This window comes from Malaya genurostris, chromosome 3, assembly GCF_030247185.1.
Source record: "Malaya genurostris strain Urasoe2022 chromosome 3, Malgen_1.1, whole genome shotgun sequence".
Taxonomy (NCBI): Eukaryota; Metazoa; Arthropoda; class Insecta; order Diptera; family Culicidae; genus Malaya; species Malaya genurostris.
In genome coordinates this window covers 37,273,640-37,287,973 of record NC_080572.1, presented here as the reverse complement: position 1 = coordinate 37,287,973, position 14,334 = coordinate 37,273,640, and the positions used below count along the sequence as shown (strand labels likewise).

Below are 14,334 nucleotides of genomic sequence, written 5' to 3'. Positions count from 1 at the left end.
TCTATCGATATTCGTTGAAAACCCTTGTAGTATGGGTATTTTCGAAATAAATCGGATGACTAGATGCCAGAAAAAGATCTTTGAAGTCGTTTCCAAATCCAAGATGACGATCGCTTCACCGATATTGCATGCAGAATAGACAAATTATAGTTGCAATAAGAATTCGATACCAGCTGGTATTATTTGTATAGGTAATGTTGAAGTCGAGAATTATAAGCAAGATTTGTTATTACGCTTCAGGCACGTACTTACCCCAAATCCTGTTATTTATCACCGTGTGAATTAATCCAGCATTCTAAAAGCACGTAGCAATTTGAAATTGAAGGAATGGCAGGGTCAACATTTATTAGATTGTCATCGGAGCCGAAGGGTGTGGTATAAATCGAGAAATGTTTTTTTTTTTACAAAGGATCACTACTTTACCAGTCTTTATTTAGTATTATTTAAAAACTCTACACACTCGAACGTTATTCTGTCATTCGAAACTTTTAGTATTTCACACTCATTAAAGTAAAACTAAATGAAATGTACAACTTTTTCATAAAAATCTTAATATCATAAAATATACAATCATTTTTTCATAAAATATACACACAGTCTTCAATCTCTTAATAAAATAGAATATAATTACATAATAACACAGTCACTGTTCCACTGGCAGTAGGTCACATTATCAATTGGATGCGGCATTCTTTTCGTTTTCCAGCACACACGCTTGAATTTTGTACAAGCCAGCGTTGTTTTCCGGTTTGGTGACGCAGAGCTTACTGATGGTCCTGTCGGACATAACTTTTGGTACCGATTCCACGCGCTCCGTCGTATCTCCCCGGCCCACAAAATTGTAGCGTATTTCCTCAAATACGGTGACATTGAGCCAGTTTTGTGGACGCGACTCGAAAAATTTCATTAAACCTGGAGGATGCAATTGAGGCCTCCGAGCAAGCTCGTATCCGAAAGACGTCCGCTGGCGGGAGGTAAGATGCCTTATAGCATCCTCGTACGTTGGTAACCCGGAAGCTATCGTATAGGAGGGAAGCATTTCGACATCGTAAGGTGGTGGTGCTTCGACATCCAAGTTCGACAAAGTGTGGCAGGTGGCAACTGATACTGAAATGTGGATATAAGAAATAACATAAGTAAATAGTTTTTGGTGATTTCAATTTCGTTTTCAATGCTACACTGATGTTGTGCAAAAGAAATGGTCGAGCTAAATTCGCGCGCATACTCTAGATCCATCTACACCATTCCAGCGCAATAATTTCAAAGGATGATAAATATGAACGACATCCATTAGATTAGCATTGATTTCATCATACCACACCCCAGTGATAAGTCCACAATATTGGTATTTCGTGCCCAAATACCGATATTACGATCGAATTGGTCACACCCAGTAGAGGAGAGACTAGCAAAAATATTATAAAACGAAGATTGCATCGTAATCTAATGTAATGCTCACTGTCGCTTCGTTCACCACCAAGGGTGGACAAATGCAACATACAGCTTACACATGAAAGGACAGCCCCCGAAATTTGTCAACATGTGCAGCGAATGGATTTCGCTCGGAAATGATATTCATCCAGTACGGCAGGGGTGAGAAGTGGTTACCTACCAAATAGTATGGAAGTGAATTCTACCAATATTAATCATTTCCTACCCAGCTCTCTTGGAAGGTGGGAGTAACATGTGTGGTTCAACCGAAGCAATGCCAAGACCAAATATAAGAAATTGAGGAGGAATGTATTTTCACATTCGGGTCATTAATCATTTTCAAACGTTATACAAAATTGTTCGAGAAGAGATGGAATGCAAATGGAATGGTTAGATTACTATTGGACAAAGTTAGGAAATAAATTTACGCTATATACAAATTTTGGTTTCATTTGGCATAAATTTATTCGATATAATGTTATTTATCTATAACTATAACTTTATTTATCTATTTACTATAACTGACATTTGACAGAATTATTTTTATTTTGATTGAACGGTTTGTTATTATTTGCAAAGCAATTTGAACATCAAAACTGTATATGTTTCTAATAGTACTGCTGTTGTACCGTTATGTCACGACATTACATTCTCACAAAGTCACTATTTTCACAGTCACTATTTTCACAAAAGTGTATCAAACGTTATAATACAGATACGTATTTCGGAATGTTATTTACATCCTTCTTCAGTGTATCGGTTTTATAAGTTAAGTTCCATAAACTTATAAAATCGATACACTGAAGAAGGATGTAAATAACATTCCGAAATTCGTATATGTATTATTACGTTTGATACACTTTTGTGAAAATAGTGACTTTGTGCAAGTGTAATGACATGACATAGTAGAATTAAACGACACAACAACAGTACTATTAGTGGCAATATTCTACTAACAGCTCAAACGGAAATCTAGTGCATATGTTTGCTCAATACTATTCACTATTACACCTTGATTTTATTGTAAGTTGATCTCTGCTTTTTGGATTTAAATGAATGAATTTGGATTTAAATTAATGATTTGCGACAAATTTTTCAGAATAACCGAACAATCGTGTTCTAATTCGAACATGCAAACTAGTTCCGAGTAGTTGCACAATGCACAATGCATGCTTTTCAAATTAACACTAATTGTAATATTAGCCCAACAGTTGACCTCTGTGCCTTTTGTGACCTAGAAACTAAGAACAATACAGTGTAGTGAATAATAAGACCATTTCGAGATGGTAAAACCTAACGCACAAAAGGCACCGATAACGCGGTTCAAAATTCCACCATCGATTCAACAAATTACAGTTTTTCTTAAGGAGTAAATGCATCTCAATTGAACAAATGTAATAGTACAATTTACATTCGACTCTTCTCTGAGTGTGCAACCCACGTAGAAGTATTTTGCAGACCAACAGCAAATTTTATTAATAAAACCAAACCAATCTCAATGGTATAAATTACCATTATTTTGAAGTAAGAGCTTAAATATCAAAAATCATAACAAAATCAGTGTGAGAAAATAGTATCAAAGTAGAAAATTCTATCAATGTAATACCAAACCCAGAGCAAAATATTTGCAGAAGACGAATTTTTCAGTTATTTTAAATTGTTGCATTCAGTATAGAATTATATCTGATGCAGTTTATTCAATAGTATTTTATCTGAAGATAGAACTACGGGATCAATTGTACCTCATGAAGTTGGAAAAAATCGTCAATAACGAAATAACATAGAATAACTAATTTTGAAGTTAAATGGATGTTGTACAATTTCTTGATTCCTTATATGAAATATCGAGTATCGCTATGACAGTACATAAACATCAAGACAAGATATGATGGCAATTATTATTTCGATGTTGTCTATTTTCATCTACCCGCGAGGGCAGTTAAATACGCAGCTGACAATAACAACGTACAGTACGTTGAACATGAAACCATTAAATACAATATACCAGCGTACGTAAAGGATCATGCAATAAAAGTGAGTGTGCTCACCTTCCTATAGTCGCTTCCCAATATTTTGTTTGACATGGCTCAGTACGGAGAGATTGTTTTCAATCGAAAAGTTAGTGTGGGAAATTTTTCTCCAGCATGAACGGTGTTCATGTATTACCCATACACTTAAGAAAACCAAGTCCTTCCTTTGTGATTTTCGGACGGAAAACAATGTAATCATTGGAAAATCATGGACAATCAGCTGAACTCATATCAATGTTACCGGAAACCTTTACACTACAATAAACCTTGCGAGAAACTAAACAAGAAGACATTTACATCCAAGGACAACGGAGTAACTAGGTACTACTCCGATTGTAATCGACAATAATAAAAATTTATCTTTTAATAAAACATCATCAAAATGCAACACAAGCAATCGAAAAAGTGATAAAGGCGAAATTGCAGTTTTGAGACCAGTTTAGAACTTTTTTACGGTTTTTGTGTCGCCGATTTAAGTGACGGTGCTGAATAAATTGAAAAAATCTGGGGTATATAAAATTTCATGTTCTCATTGTGATAAATTATACATTGGACAAACAAAGAGAACATTAGGTACCCGTATCAAGGAACACATAGCAGAACTAGGAAATGCATCTGATGATTTGGAAAGAGGATTATTCCACCATTTCAAGTCAAAAGTAGCAGAACATGCCTTTTCCGAAAACCACGAGTTCACTACTAATGACATAAAAATCTTAAGACAAATTTCTAACCCGTGGAAATTAGATACAGCTGAAAGTTTAGAAATTTTCAAACATAATTCCACTTCCTTAATAAACAGAGACCAAGTAAATATGTCTTCCTCGCTCTTTAAGTTACTACCTACACACAGGGGACAAACAAACATAGAAAACACTACCCTAAGCAATTTTCAAGGTATTTCTACCTGTTGTTAAGAATCTATCTACCTCCGTTTCATATAAATGGAACAACATTGCAGCATTCTTTCAATTTATTTAGAAATCTGATACACTGATGAAGAATGTAAGTAGCATTCGAAATACGTATCTGTGATGTGACTAGGGATGTCGTAATATCGATCGATTAATCGAGTAATCGAGTATTAACCCAGATAATCGAGTAATATTTAATCGATTAGCTCAAAATTAATATTCGATTATTGCGCTAATCGAATAATTAAAAAAATCCCATAGTAATAATCGAATGAATAATCGAGTAATCGATTAATAATCCAGATAATCGAATAAATTTCAATCGATTAGTTTGAAAATTATACTCGATTATTCAATAATCGAGTAATTCGAAATTTCCGACATCCCTAGATGTGACGTTTATACATGTTTTTAAAAGTGTTGTTGTGATACATACTGAATGTGTATAGTGACGTGATATACTTATAGTAGAATTCAATGGTTAAACATTTTTTATTCTGTCATAAATATTCTACTAAACACTGAATAGTGTAATAGTGAATAGTATTGAGCAAACATATGCACTAGATTTCCGTTTAAATGGTCAGTATTTTATTAACGTTTAGCCACATTATCTCCCAGACGGATTGAGTAAAAATAATTTATTTGGCTACTCAGTCAACCCGATTTACATTAGAAATGTCAGTGAATTTTCGCTTTTTTGTGAAAATGTCAGTGCAAAAGTCAGGTGACATTGTCGGAGCACAACTAACCTGCAGTTCGCTGGCCAATCCAGCGCGGCGAATACTCTGAGCGATGTCAGTTGAACTGTCATTTTCTATTCTTCAATTGATAAAACCATATTACATTATACATATTTTGTCGTCTTGATTATGACCCACGTATTTTTACAGAAATTAATACAATTTCATGTTTTTACTATCAGAGTTCACAACAACAGAATATCTCTTTCTCAATACATTTTAAGTTTATATTGCATGTTTAGAAATCAATGCGTTTGAGACTGAATGTTACGAGATAATTTATTACCATATCGCATGGAAATCTAGATGACATTGGGAAACTGTGAACTTCGCTGGAGCAACAGAACAAAGCGAGAGTGGCGTTGCTTTCGATTTGTTTCTGACAGCACAATACACTCCAGCTAACAAAATGGTCGATGTAAACCAATTGATTGATTGATTGATTGGTTATTCTGTTGGTTTTCAAAGAATTTCTACAGTTTATGTTGAAATTGATTTTTTATTGGGTCTATTCATCTTTCATCTTTTCAACTTTACATTTTAGGTTTGCATATTTTATAGAAATAAATTTTTCAAATTTAAACAAAAATGGAACGCAATGGAACGTGCAAATTCTGAGTAGAGTAGAAAAAAAGAGGAGGAATTGACAATGCAACTTGCTTCTCTCACACAATTCTGACAAATTTCCAGGTGATACTGCACTTATAAACTTCATAAGAACTGTTTCCAAGTTTAAACCCGAACACTCAATTTTTCTATGCTGCAGGAAACCACAACACCACGTTCGGAGCAAACAGCTATGCTAACACAATTATATCGATTATCGTTTGTGTGCGAATTTGCAATGAAAAGAATGAATTGAGGGTACTAAATTCAACAGTGATAATTTCTATGCTCACCAGCTGTTTCTATCGTTTCGTTCGGTTATATGTCAACTAAAAGCAGGTGCTTATGAAGCTGCATAATATTTGCTGAGTTCTTGTTCTAAAATACCGACAAGTACAGCTCATGATGATTATTATTATATTCGTTTATTTAGACCCGACTACAAGCAAACCTTAAAAGACAGCTCAAACAAACTTCAGTTTCGCTAAGCATTCGCCAACGAGTTAATTATTAAACTAATTGCGGGACGTTAAGTTGTGTAAAAGTCGGTAAAAATAATTATAAGTTCGCTGAAGGACACTAAGTATGTAGCCAAGTAATAACTCTGTACGTTAGACTAAGAATCGGATGCGAAGTCTGTTGAAACCGAATGATCAAGTTTCGCAAAAGGATTTAGACTTTACAACTGCTTTACATTAAACAATAGTCCCAAATAGTTATAAATTGACCGTCTACTAAAATTTTTTTTCTCATAAGAAAAAATTTCACTGTCAAAAACCGATTTTTCAACTGAGGCCGGGTACGAAGAGCCAAGTTTTATATAGTATCCGATTCTGATAATGGAGATCTGAAAATATTTGCTATTACACTTTTTTGCTGAAATTTGACATAATAGTTAGCTTAACTTAGTGAATAACACGTGTAACAAAAACAGTAAAGGCATTTTATCCCACCCTATTGTGCATTGCTCCGTGTCATTTCTTCTGGATTGGGAAAATATACAAATTGGTTTATTGTAACATCCCATCATCCTCAATCCTAGCTTTTGTGTTCACTATGTCATACAATAACACTGCAAAATCTTTTCTACGTTTAATCCATCGCTGAGCAAACAGTAGATTTTTTTACATTTACCAAATAAGATTACCCGTAATTCACAGTAATTTTACATTTTGCCAAGGCGATCACCGATTCAGTACAAAATATATATATAATATATATATATATATATATATATATATATATATATATATATATATATATATATATATATATATATATATATATATATATATATATATATATATATATATATATATATATATATATATATATATATATATATATATATATATATATATATAATTTCATCCGAAGATGTGAGCAACGCGAATGACCTCTCGAACTAAATCACTAAATAGCTCATCAAAGTATAACTACTCACCGCACTTTTGCCACTTCCGATATTTGTAGTACAAGTAGCAGGAACACACGCAAAATAACCCGGACAGAATCAGCAGCACCATCACGGCTGCTATCCACAAATAGCTGGAATCTACAAGTGTCATCCCAGCGTCAGCCCCATCACTAATACCGGTCGATATTCCCCACCCGATGCCGCCTAGACCCGAACCACTTCGTTCACCGGCGAAATGCCTTAAACTGCTCATCAGATTAAAATCACTTGAGTTGCGATCTCCGAGCACTGAATCCGCTGATGCGGCCGATTTCTCTCGGAACGGTTCGCTGTGCAAATTTTGCCAGTAGAGTGTGTAATTGTTGTCACGAATCAACTTGTCGAAGTCCAAATCAGTAGGTACTTCGAACGTGATTCGCGGTTCCGGGTTATCCAACATGATACTGCGCTTGTAAACTTCATAAGAACTGTTTCCAAGTTCAATCACGAACACTCAATTTTTCTATGCTGCAGGAAACCACAACACCATGTTCGGAGCAAACAACTATGTTAACACATCCGTTCAGCAGGGCATCCGTGAAGAGACTGACGGTTTGTATCGCAACATAAAGTAGGGACCCGGTTTCATTGAGGGAAAGTTCCAACACAGACAATTCGACCAGCTGATTTTTGTTCGACTAGTCCGTTGGCTGGTTGAGTATGTTTGTTCACCACGTTAAGCGTGGAAGCAGGGTAACAGAAAACTGGAAGTCATTCAATGTATGTGAGTAGCATGTTGCATTCCAAGCGGGAGGTGGGTGGTATGCTTATTTTTTCCAAAGTATCTGTGATGGCATGCTTTCCGACTGTGGTTGAGTTCCAGGAGGCATCGAGTGAAAACCGAATATGACGCGATTTTTTGTTCGCCGCTTCATGAAAGAAGCGGAAATTTTTTTCTCATGCATCTGTATAGATATACAATAGACACGAATGTGTATACAGAGACACAGAGAGTTTGTCAACAAGGAATTCCGATATGTCACAATTAATCCCTTGGTGAACGTTGGTCTTTTAGAAGCAGATGCATTCAATTATATTTAAAAGTGATTATATTGATACTGTATTTTAGATTATCAAGGAACGTAGAGAAACAAAATTATACAACATTAATTCAGATATAAAGCATTGCTCGTTTATTATAACCTTAAATTTACTTATGAAATTAAAACATTCCTCATCACATTCGAAAAGTCACTTCGGAAATTGAAACTTACCTTTCTGTTTACATCCGAAACATTCCCCAAAACTTGTGCCATACTTTATTGCTGGCACGCGTAGAAGGTAGCTACTTTCTTCTCATACTCTAGAAAAGAATTAAATCTCATCTTCCAACTACCTAGCATGTGGTGTTTTTTCGACAGAAAGGAAAAATGGAAAAAAGTTGGACGTACTCATTTTGTATATTGTAGCTATTCATCATTAATAAACAAACAGTGGGGAACGTAAAAATGGGTAATATATTTTCATGGAACAAGTTTCGTCTTTTTTTTATTCTCTTTCTTTTCTAATTTATTTAATGAGCAGCTAAAAAAGGCGCCGAGTTTATTTTGGTGTGCTCCTGATTATATTTCTCCGAATGTGATGTCTTGGTATCTGAAACACTAGTAGAGGCATCAAATTAGATAGATATATTGATACAATTAACTGAACGGTTGGTGAAGAACTTAACAACTACTTATTTGATTCCCCAGTGGATGCTCTAACACGGTTAGTTCTGAAATTAACTTAAATGTTTTCTTTAGTCATCTGATTAATTATGTGATGAGAACTTCAAATTACATTAAGCGTAAACAATCACAAAACGGTAACTGGAGAGTAGCTCGAAATGCTGCATTTTTGTATCTGTGTTGTTTTGGTCCAGAACAGGGAAGATGAAACCTGTCTCAATATATCATGATTTGGCGAAATATTAGAGACAATGAGTTGCATATTTGTGTGTTTTTTTGTTTATGCCCAGGCACGATTAGTCGTGAATAAAAGCTTTGTTCGGCTTTTTTCAGAACCACGTATCAACGTAAACCAAACGGTATTTTACTCGTTAGATGTCTCTCTATGGTTATGTGCCTCATTGGTTACGACGAAATGATGACACCCGCCAACAAATCGAACGGGATTGGGCAACTTTTTCAGAGCCGTCATATTGAAAAAATAAAAAGAAAAATATTGTTTTATGTTTTAATATAAGTACTTTCATCTGTAAAAAGTAAAAGTTTGAATTAGGGTTTAAAAAATAAGTGTAATTTTGGAAAAAACTCGTTTTTTGGAGGAACCTGGCTTTAATTAAAATCAAATTCATAAATGATTCAAGAAAAAAATTCTATTCTGTAAATAAATAATGAAATGCACTACTTGCAACCACGAGACCTTAAGGATTTTCTGTTCAACAATAGCCGCTTAATAGTGGGAAATTCCAAGAAAATCATCACTCTCCATTCGAAGCAACAGTCATCCGATTAAGACATTTCCTTATCATCACTTCGTAATCAACGATCGACCGTCATACTATCGTAAATCTCGGGAAGTTCATTAAGTAACTGCCAAGACCGTAATCGAACATAATCCGTTTTTTCTTCTTCTGAAAGATAACCCTTGTCACATGTGTCCGGAGCACGAAAATATACATCCTGCCGAGCAATAGCATTAAATGGTGGAACCCCGTCGAAATCCATCGTCGAATGCTGGTTGGGCTATCTTCGATTCGATCACATCAACGGTTGCTCAACAGGACTCAGTGAGACATGACGAAAACAGATTCGGAAGGAGAACACATTTTATCCTTAGATGTAAGACGGAACGAATCACAGCTTCTCAGATCCCCTCTCGTAGATTGTAAGCTTAAGGGGGGTAAGAATGAGATCCGAAGGTATGGGGATTTACTTTCAATTTCAACCACCAAGAAAATTGTATTACAAACACAATAGTGTCAATGGTGGTTGAAATATATATTCCCGCTCCAGCTGTCTCCCTGCATCGACCATTGAACGCAATGATCCGTAAACTGTATAGCAACACTAAGGGTGGGAATGGTTCTGTTATTCAATGCAACATTTGGCAAAGTAATATCAATCCTGGTAATATTTTGTTCTTCTATGATAAATTTCATAACAGCTTCCGCGCTCAAGTTGTTGAATGAAGATTTGGGATCAACGAACGGAAAATTCCGATAGGTATCAGAGCTGGGGCCAAAATTGGTTGTTACACCTTCTCACGGAATCGGAACGAGCTCGAAGGTTCCCACGCTAAGCACCTCGAAGTATCCTTAATTTGAATACTTGTTCAAGAGTGCAGGCACTTATAGCGGAGCGTGATACGCCGGCAAAGGGGAACTTTCCGAACAACCTTTGAAATCGCATGAAGGGTTATTTATTTAGGACCGTGAGTACGTGCTCAAAAGCCAAAACAAAATATTATCTTCAATTATCTCTCTGCGGGTTCCCACTAAAAGCGGTAGGTCTTTATTTTCCATATGCAGGAAAATGATATTCAAAATGTGAAGAACTTGATGACGCTGGGATGCATGAAGGATGGTTTTGTTTCAAAGTGGAAAATATTTTTTGCGGCTAATCAAAGTGATGTTGATTTCGATTGAGCGTTTTCAAAATTGATTGACATATATACATCTATATCAATATACACAACGGTCAATGGATTTGAAATGATTCGTCAGTATTATTCACTTAAACATAACTGTTGTTTTCAAAAAAAAAACTGTTTTAAAACACCTAGTGGTCACGGCAAATTGGAATAGTTTTGAGCCCAATTTTGAATATTTTTTGGTATCATCATCTTCTATGACGGTTTGAATTATAAAAGCTCATTACCTTGAAATCCCAGAATCGGAAGTCGAAATCGGATAAAATTCGTCGATAAAAATTTTTGGATACTTTCCAAATACCAGTAAAACTGAAATAAGTTAATTTGATCATCGACTATCAAAATCTGCAAATCCGATAAACCCGATAAATTTATGCGAAATTGATAGTTATTCACTCTGTTTCTCCTGAACCGAAATGCAGATCTGATAAAAAAAAAATAATGCTTAATCCACCTAGCAGTGAGATGATACCTTTTTTATCAATCCGAATGTGTTTTTCGCATGAATATTCATCGGTGTTTTAGTTCTCATGACATTATACAAGAGTGCCATGACATTATGACCGTCGTTTTAAGCGGTAATTTGAGATTTCAATCGTAAATCGGATCGAATTTTATTCTAAGCGTGTGACAATCGATTGAACATACCACGAGATGTTGAGTAGGTTCCACTTCAGAGTTCTTCGTAATTATTTACGGTACTTCCAGAGCAGGTATTCAGCAACCAGAATAACCCACACACATTCGCATGGCCATAAATGAATATGACGAATAAATTGCAATAGATTTGAGTCTAACTGTCATTTTCTAAATTGGTTTGAATAAGAATTCAGAATTGGATAAAATTCATTAATTTTGTATGGGATCATAAATCCTTTAATTTAAATTTTTATTTTTGAAATTTGATTTGGCTTATTTTGAGAAAACGAACGTTTTGAGAAAACGAAGTTAGTTAAATTCACATGAGAAGCTGTATTGTTTACATTTGATTCAAAATGTTTGAAAATCAGTGTAGACATCTTAGAGTAATCGTAGTGCGAATTAAATTTTTGGGTACCTTCTGAATCGAAAACTGAATACCGTTAAAACTGAAATAAGTATATTTTATTATCAACTATCCGAATCTGCAAATCCAATAAATCTGATTAATATATGTGGAATGCACATTTTTATACTAATCACCATGCATCCCTCTAAACCAGAAGTTGGATCTGACTAAAAAGCCAGATCCTATAAAACATCTTAAGACCTTTCATTTCAATCTCAGATGGTTCTTAGATCGGTTCAACCATCTACGAGAAAAATGAGTTACGTTATTTTAATTTTGTTTCACATAACATCCTGTAGTTCCGGAATCAGAAGTCGGATTCAAATGTAATTCAGGAACCTGGGAGCATACGACTTTTCATATGAATCTGAGTCATCCTCGAGAAAATTGAGTAAAATTATTTGTCACACACGCATTTCCTTATCTCGACGAACTGATTCGAATGGTATATGGGCGTTATGTTCTTCCAGCATTTATTGCTGTAAGTAGTTTAAATCATTATAATTATGGAATTGCTTTCAAGTCGAAAATTCATATGTCATATTCGAACGATTATATTGCCAAAAACGGACCGTGCTAAAATCGGTCCAAAACAAAATATCATGAAAAGGGATACTGTACACTGTCTTAGTGGTACTCAAAAACAATTTTATATAACAGTATAAAAATCGTGTTTCACGTTGCTCCCAAGCATTGCTTTATCATACAGCGCTCAAAATTCCTACTACTGGAATAAGGCGAAAAGTCACTTACACAAAAATATCGATATATCCATTAAAAATGGACGGATTTTAACAATCTATGGCTTGTTGGATAGCTATTACCGTGCGGAATCTAAGTCTGGAAACATATTCTGTTTTCAAGGTAAATTGAGACAGATATTGTCAAAAAAATTGACATAATCATTTGTATAACTCAAAAAAAAAAACTTTAAACCACTCAACAGCGTTCAGGGTGACGGGGAGGGAGACCTTTCATTTGCGACTAGTTTTATCAAAACCGGTCCAGCCATCTCTGAGATCTCGACCTCTTTGTTGACAACACACACACACACACACGCGCGGACATTTGTTCAGTTCGTGGAGCTGAATCGATTGGTATATGGCACTCGGTCCTTCTCTTTTTCTAAAGTTTGAGCGAATTCTATAGCTATTATATATATATATATATATATATATATATATATATATATATATATATATATATATATATATATATATATATATATATATATATATATATATATATATATGTATATATATATTTATATATATATATATATATATATATATATATATATATATATATATATATATATATATATATATATATATATATATATATATATATATATATATATATATATATATATATATATATATATATATATATATATATATATATATATATATATATATATATATATATATATATATATATATATATATATATATATATATATATATATATATAAGTTAAATTATTTCGGCGACGGATCTGATTTTTAAAAAAACTACTCTGTACTGTTCAACGGTTCGACTTAAAGTGATTTATTACAAATTTGAAAAGGTTTACAAAGGCCTCACTTGTCTCTAAATTCTCTGGAAAAGATATTTTATAAACATTGTAAACTGCTGAGCTGGTATCCGATGCTGTAAGCTGGCGTTGCTACTGGTGTACTTTATTGTATTTGTTATGTCTATTGCCGGACAAAGTTGAGATAAGTAAATGGTGAGCGCGTTTCGTTAACTTCTCCTTCCTCAAGTTCGGCACGTCCCGGGCCGATACTGTTTGGTCTTTCCGAATTTGGTTTTGGTAGTTGTTCGTCTTTGTTGAATAGCTTACTCTGTCTAATGAACTTTATCAAACAGATGAGTGATATTAACCCTAAAATTATACTAAATATGGACAGGCCCGTATGTATTAGGTATTTTGTCGAATGTATAGTTTGTAGATACTCCAACTTTTGTCTGTTGAGTATTTGAAATTTGTGAAGTTTCTCTATTGTAACGCTGGTTTCCAAAAACTTTTCTTCTATCTTGATTCCTTCGAACGGTATAACGATTGCCGGTTGTTTTGTATGCAACTCGAAGCTGCTATAGGTTTTGTCGTTTACAGAGACGGAGCAATTTGTGAAGTGTACGAGAAAAGTTCCAGAGATATTGCGATTCGTCAGGTTGCAATCGGTTATCAATTCAACCATGGTAACATTTTTGATCACAATATGGTTATCTGTCAATGGTTTTATTTCGGTGTCGGTTGCTGATTCGACGAATGAACATTTTCCGGACAGTCCTCTCAGTATATTAGAGTAACAGTCATCTTTTGACACGTCTTGTAGATTTTTGGAGTTGCAGAGTAGCTCGCTTTCAATTCTTTGGCATGGGGTGGTGAGAAAATAGGAGGTTTCCTTACTGATTATTGCTGTGTGGGTTGGTAATTTTAAAATTTTTCCAGCGATGGGTAACGGTTCCAAGAGTATGATGGTAAAGCTGCCAGGTATGAATTGGGG

General features: G+C 34.5%; 1 protein-coding gene across 1 annotated transcript; it reads right to left on the bottom strand.

Annotated features, from left to right (window-relative positions):
• Positions 1-414: 414 nt before the first annotated feature.
• On the bottom strand, positions 415-7,867 carry LOC131436198 (protein commissureless 2 homolog). Its single transcript, XM_058604791.1, has 2 exons — positions 7,169-7,867; positions 415-1,107 (listed from the first exon to the last, which is right to left on the bottom strand). Exons 1-2 carry the CDS (start codon positions 7,578-7,580, stop codon positions 674-676), a joined length of 846 nt encoding a protein of 281 aa, XP_058460774.1. The 5' UTR covers positions 7,581-7,867; the 3' UTR covers positions 415-673.
• Positions 7,868-14,334: the final 6,467 nt, after the last annotated feature.

Bases quoted from the DNA above. Each gene is read 5' to 3' on its own strand.
- LOC131436198 (XM_058604791.1), bottom strand. From the start codon at position 7,580: ATGTTGGATAACCCGGAACCGCGAATCACGTTCGAAGTACCTACTGAT. The intron at 1,108-7,168 runs GTGAGTAGTTAT...TCCACATTTCAG, and splicing joins TCGGAAGTGGCAAAAGTGCG to TATCAGTTGCCACCTGCCAC.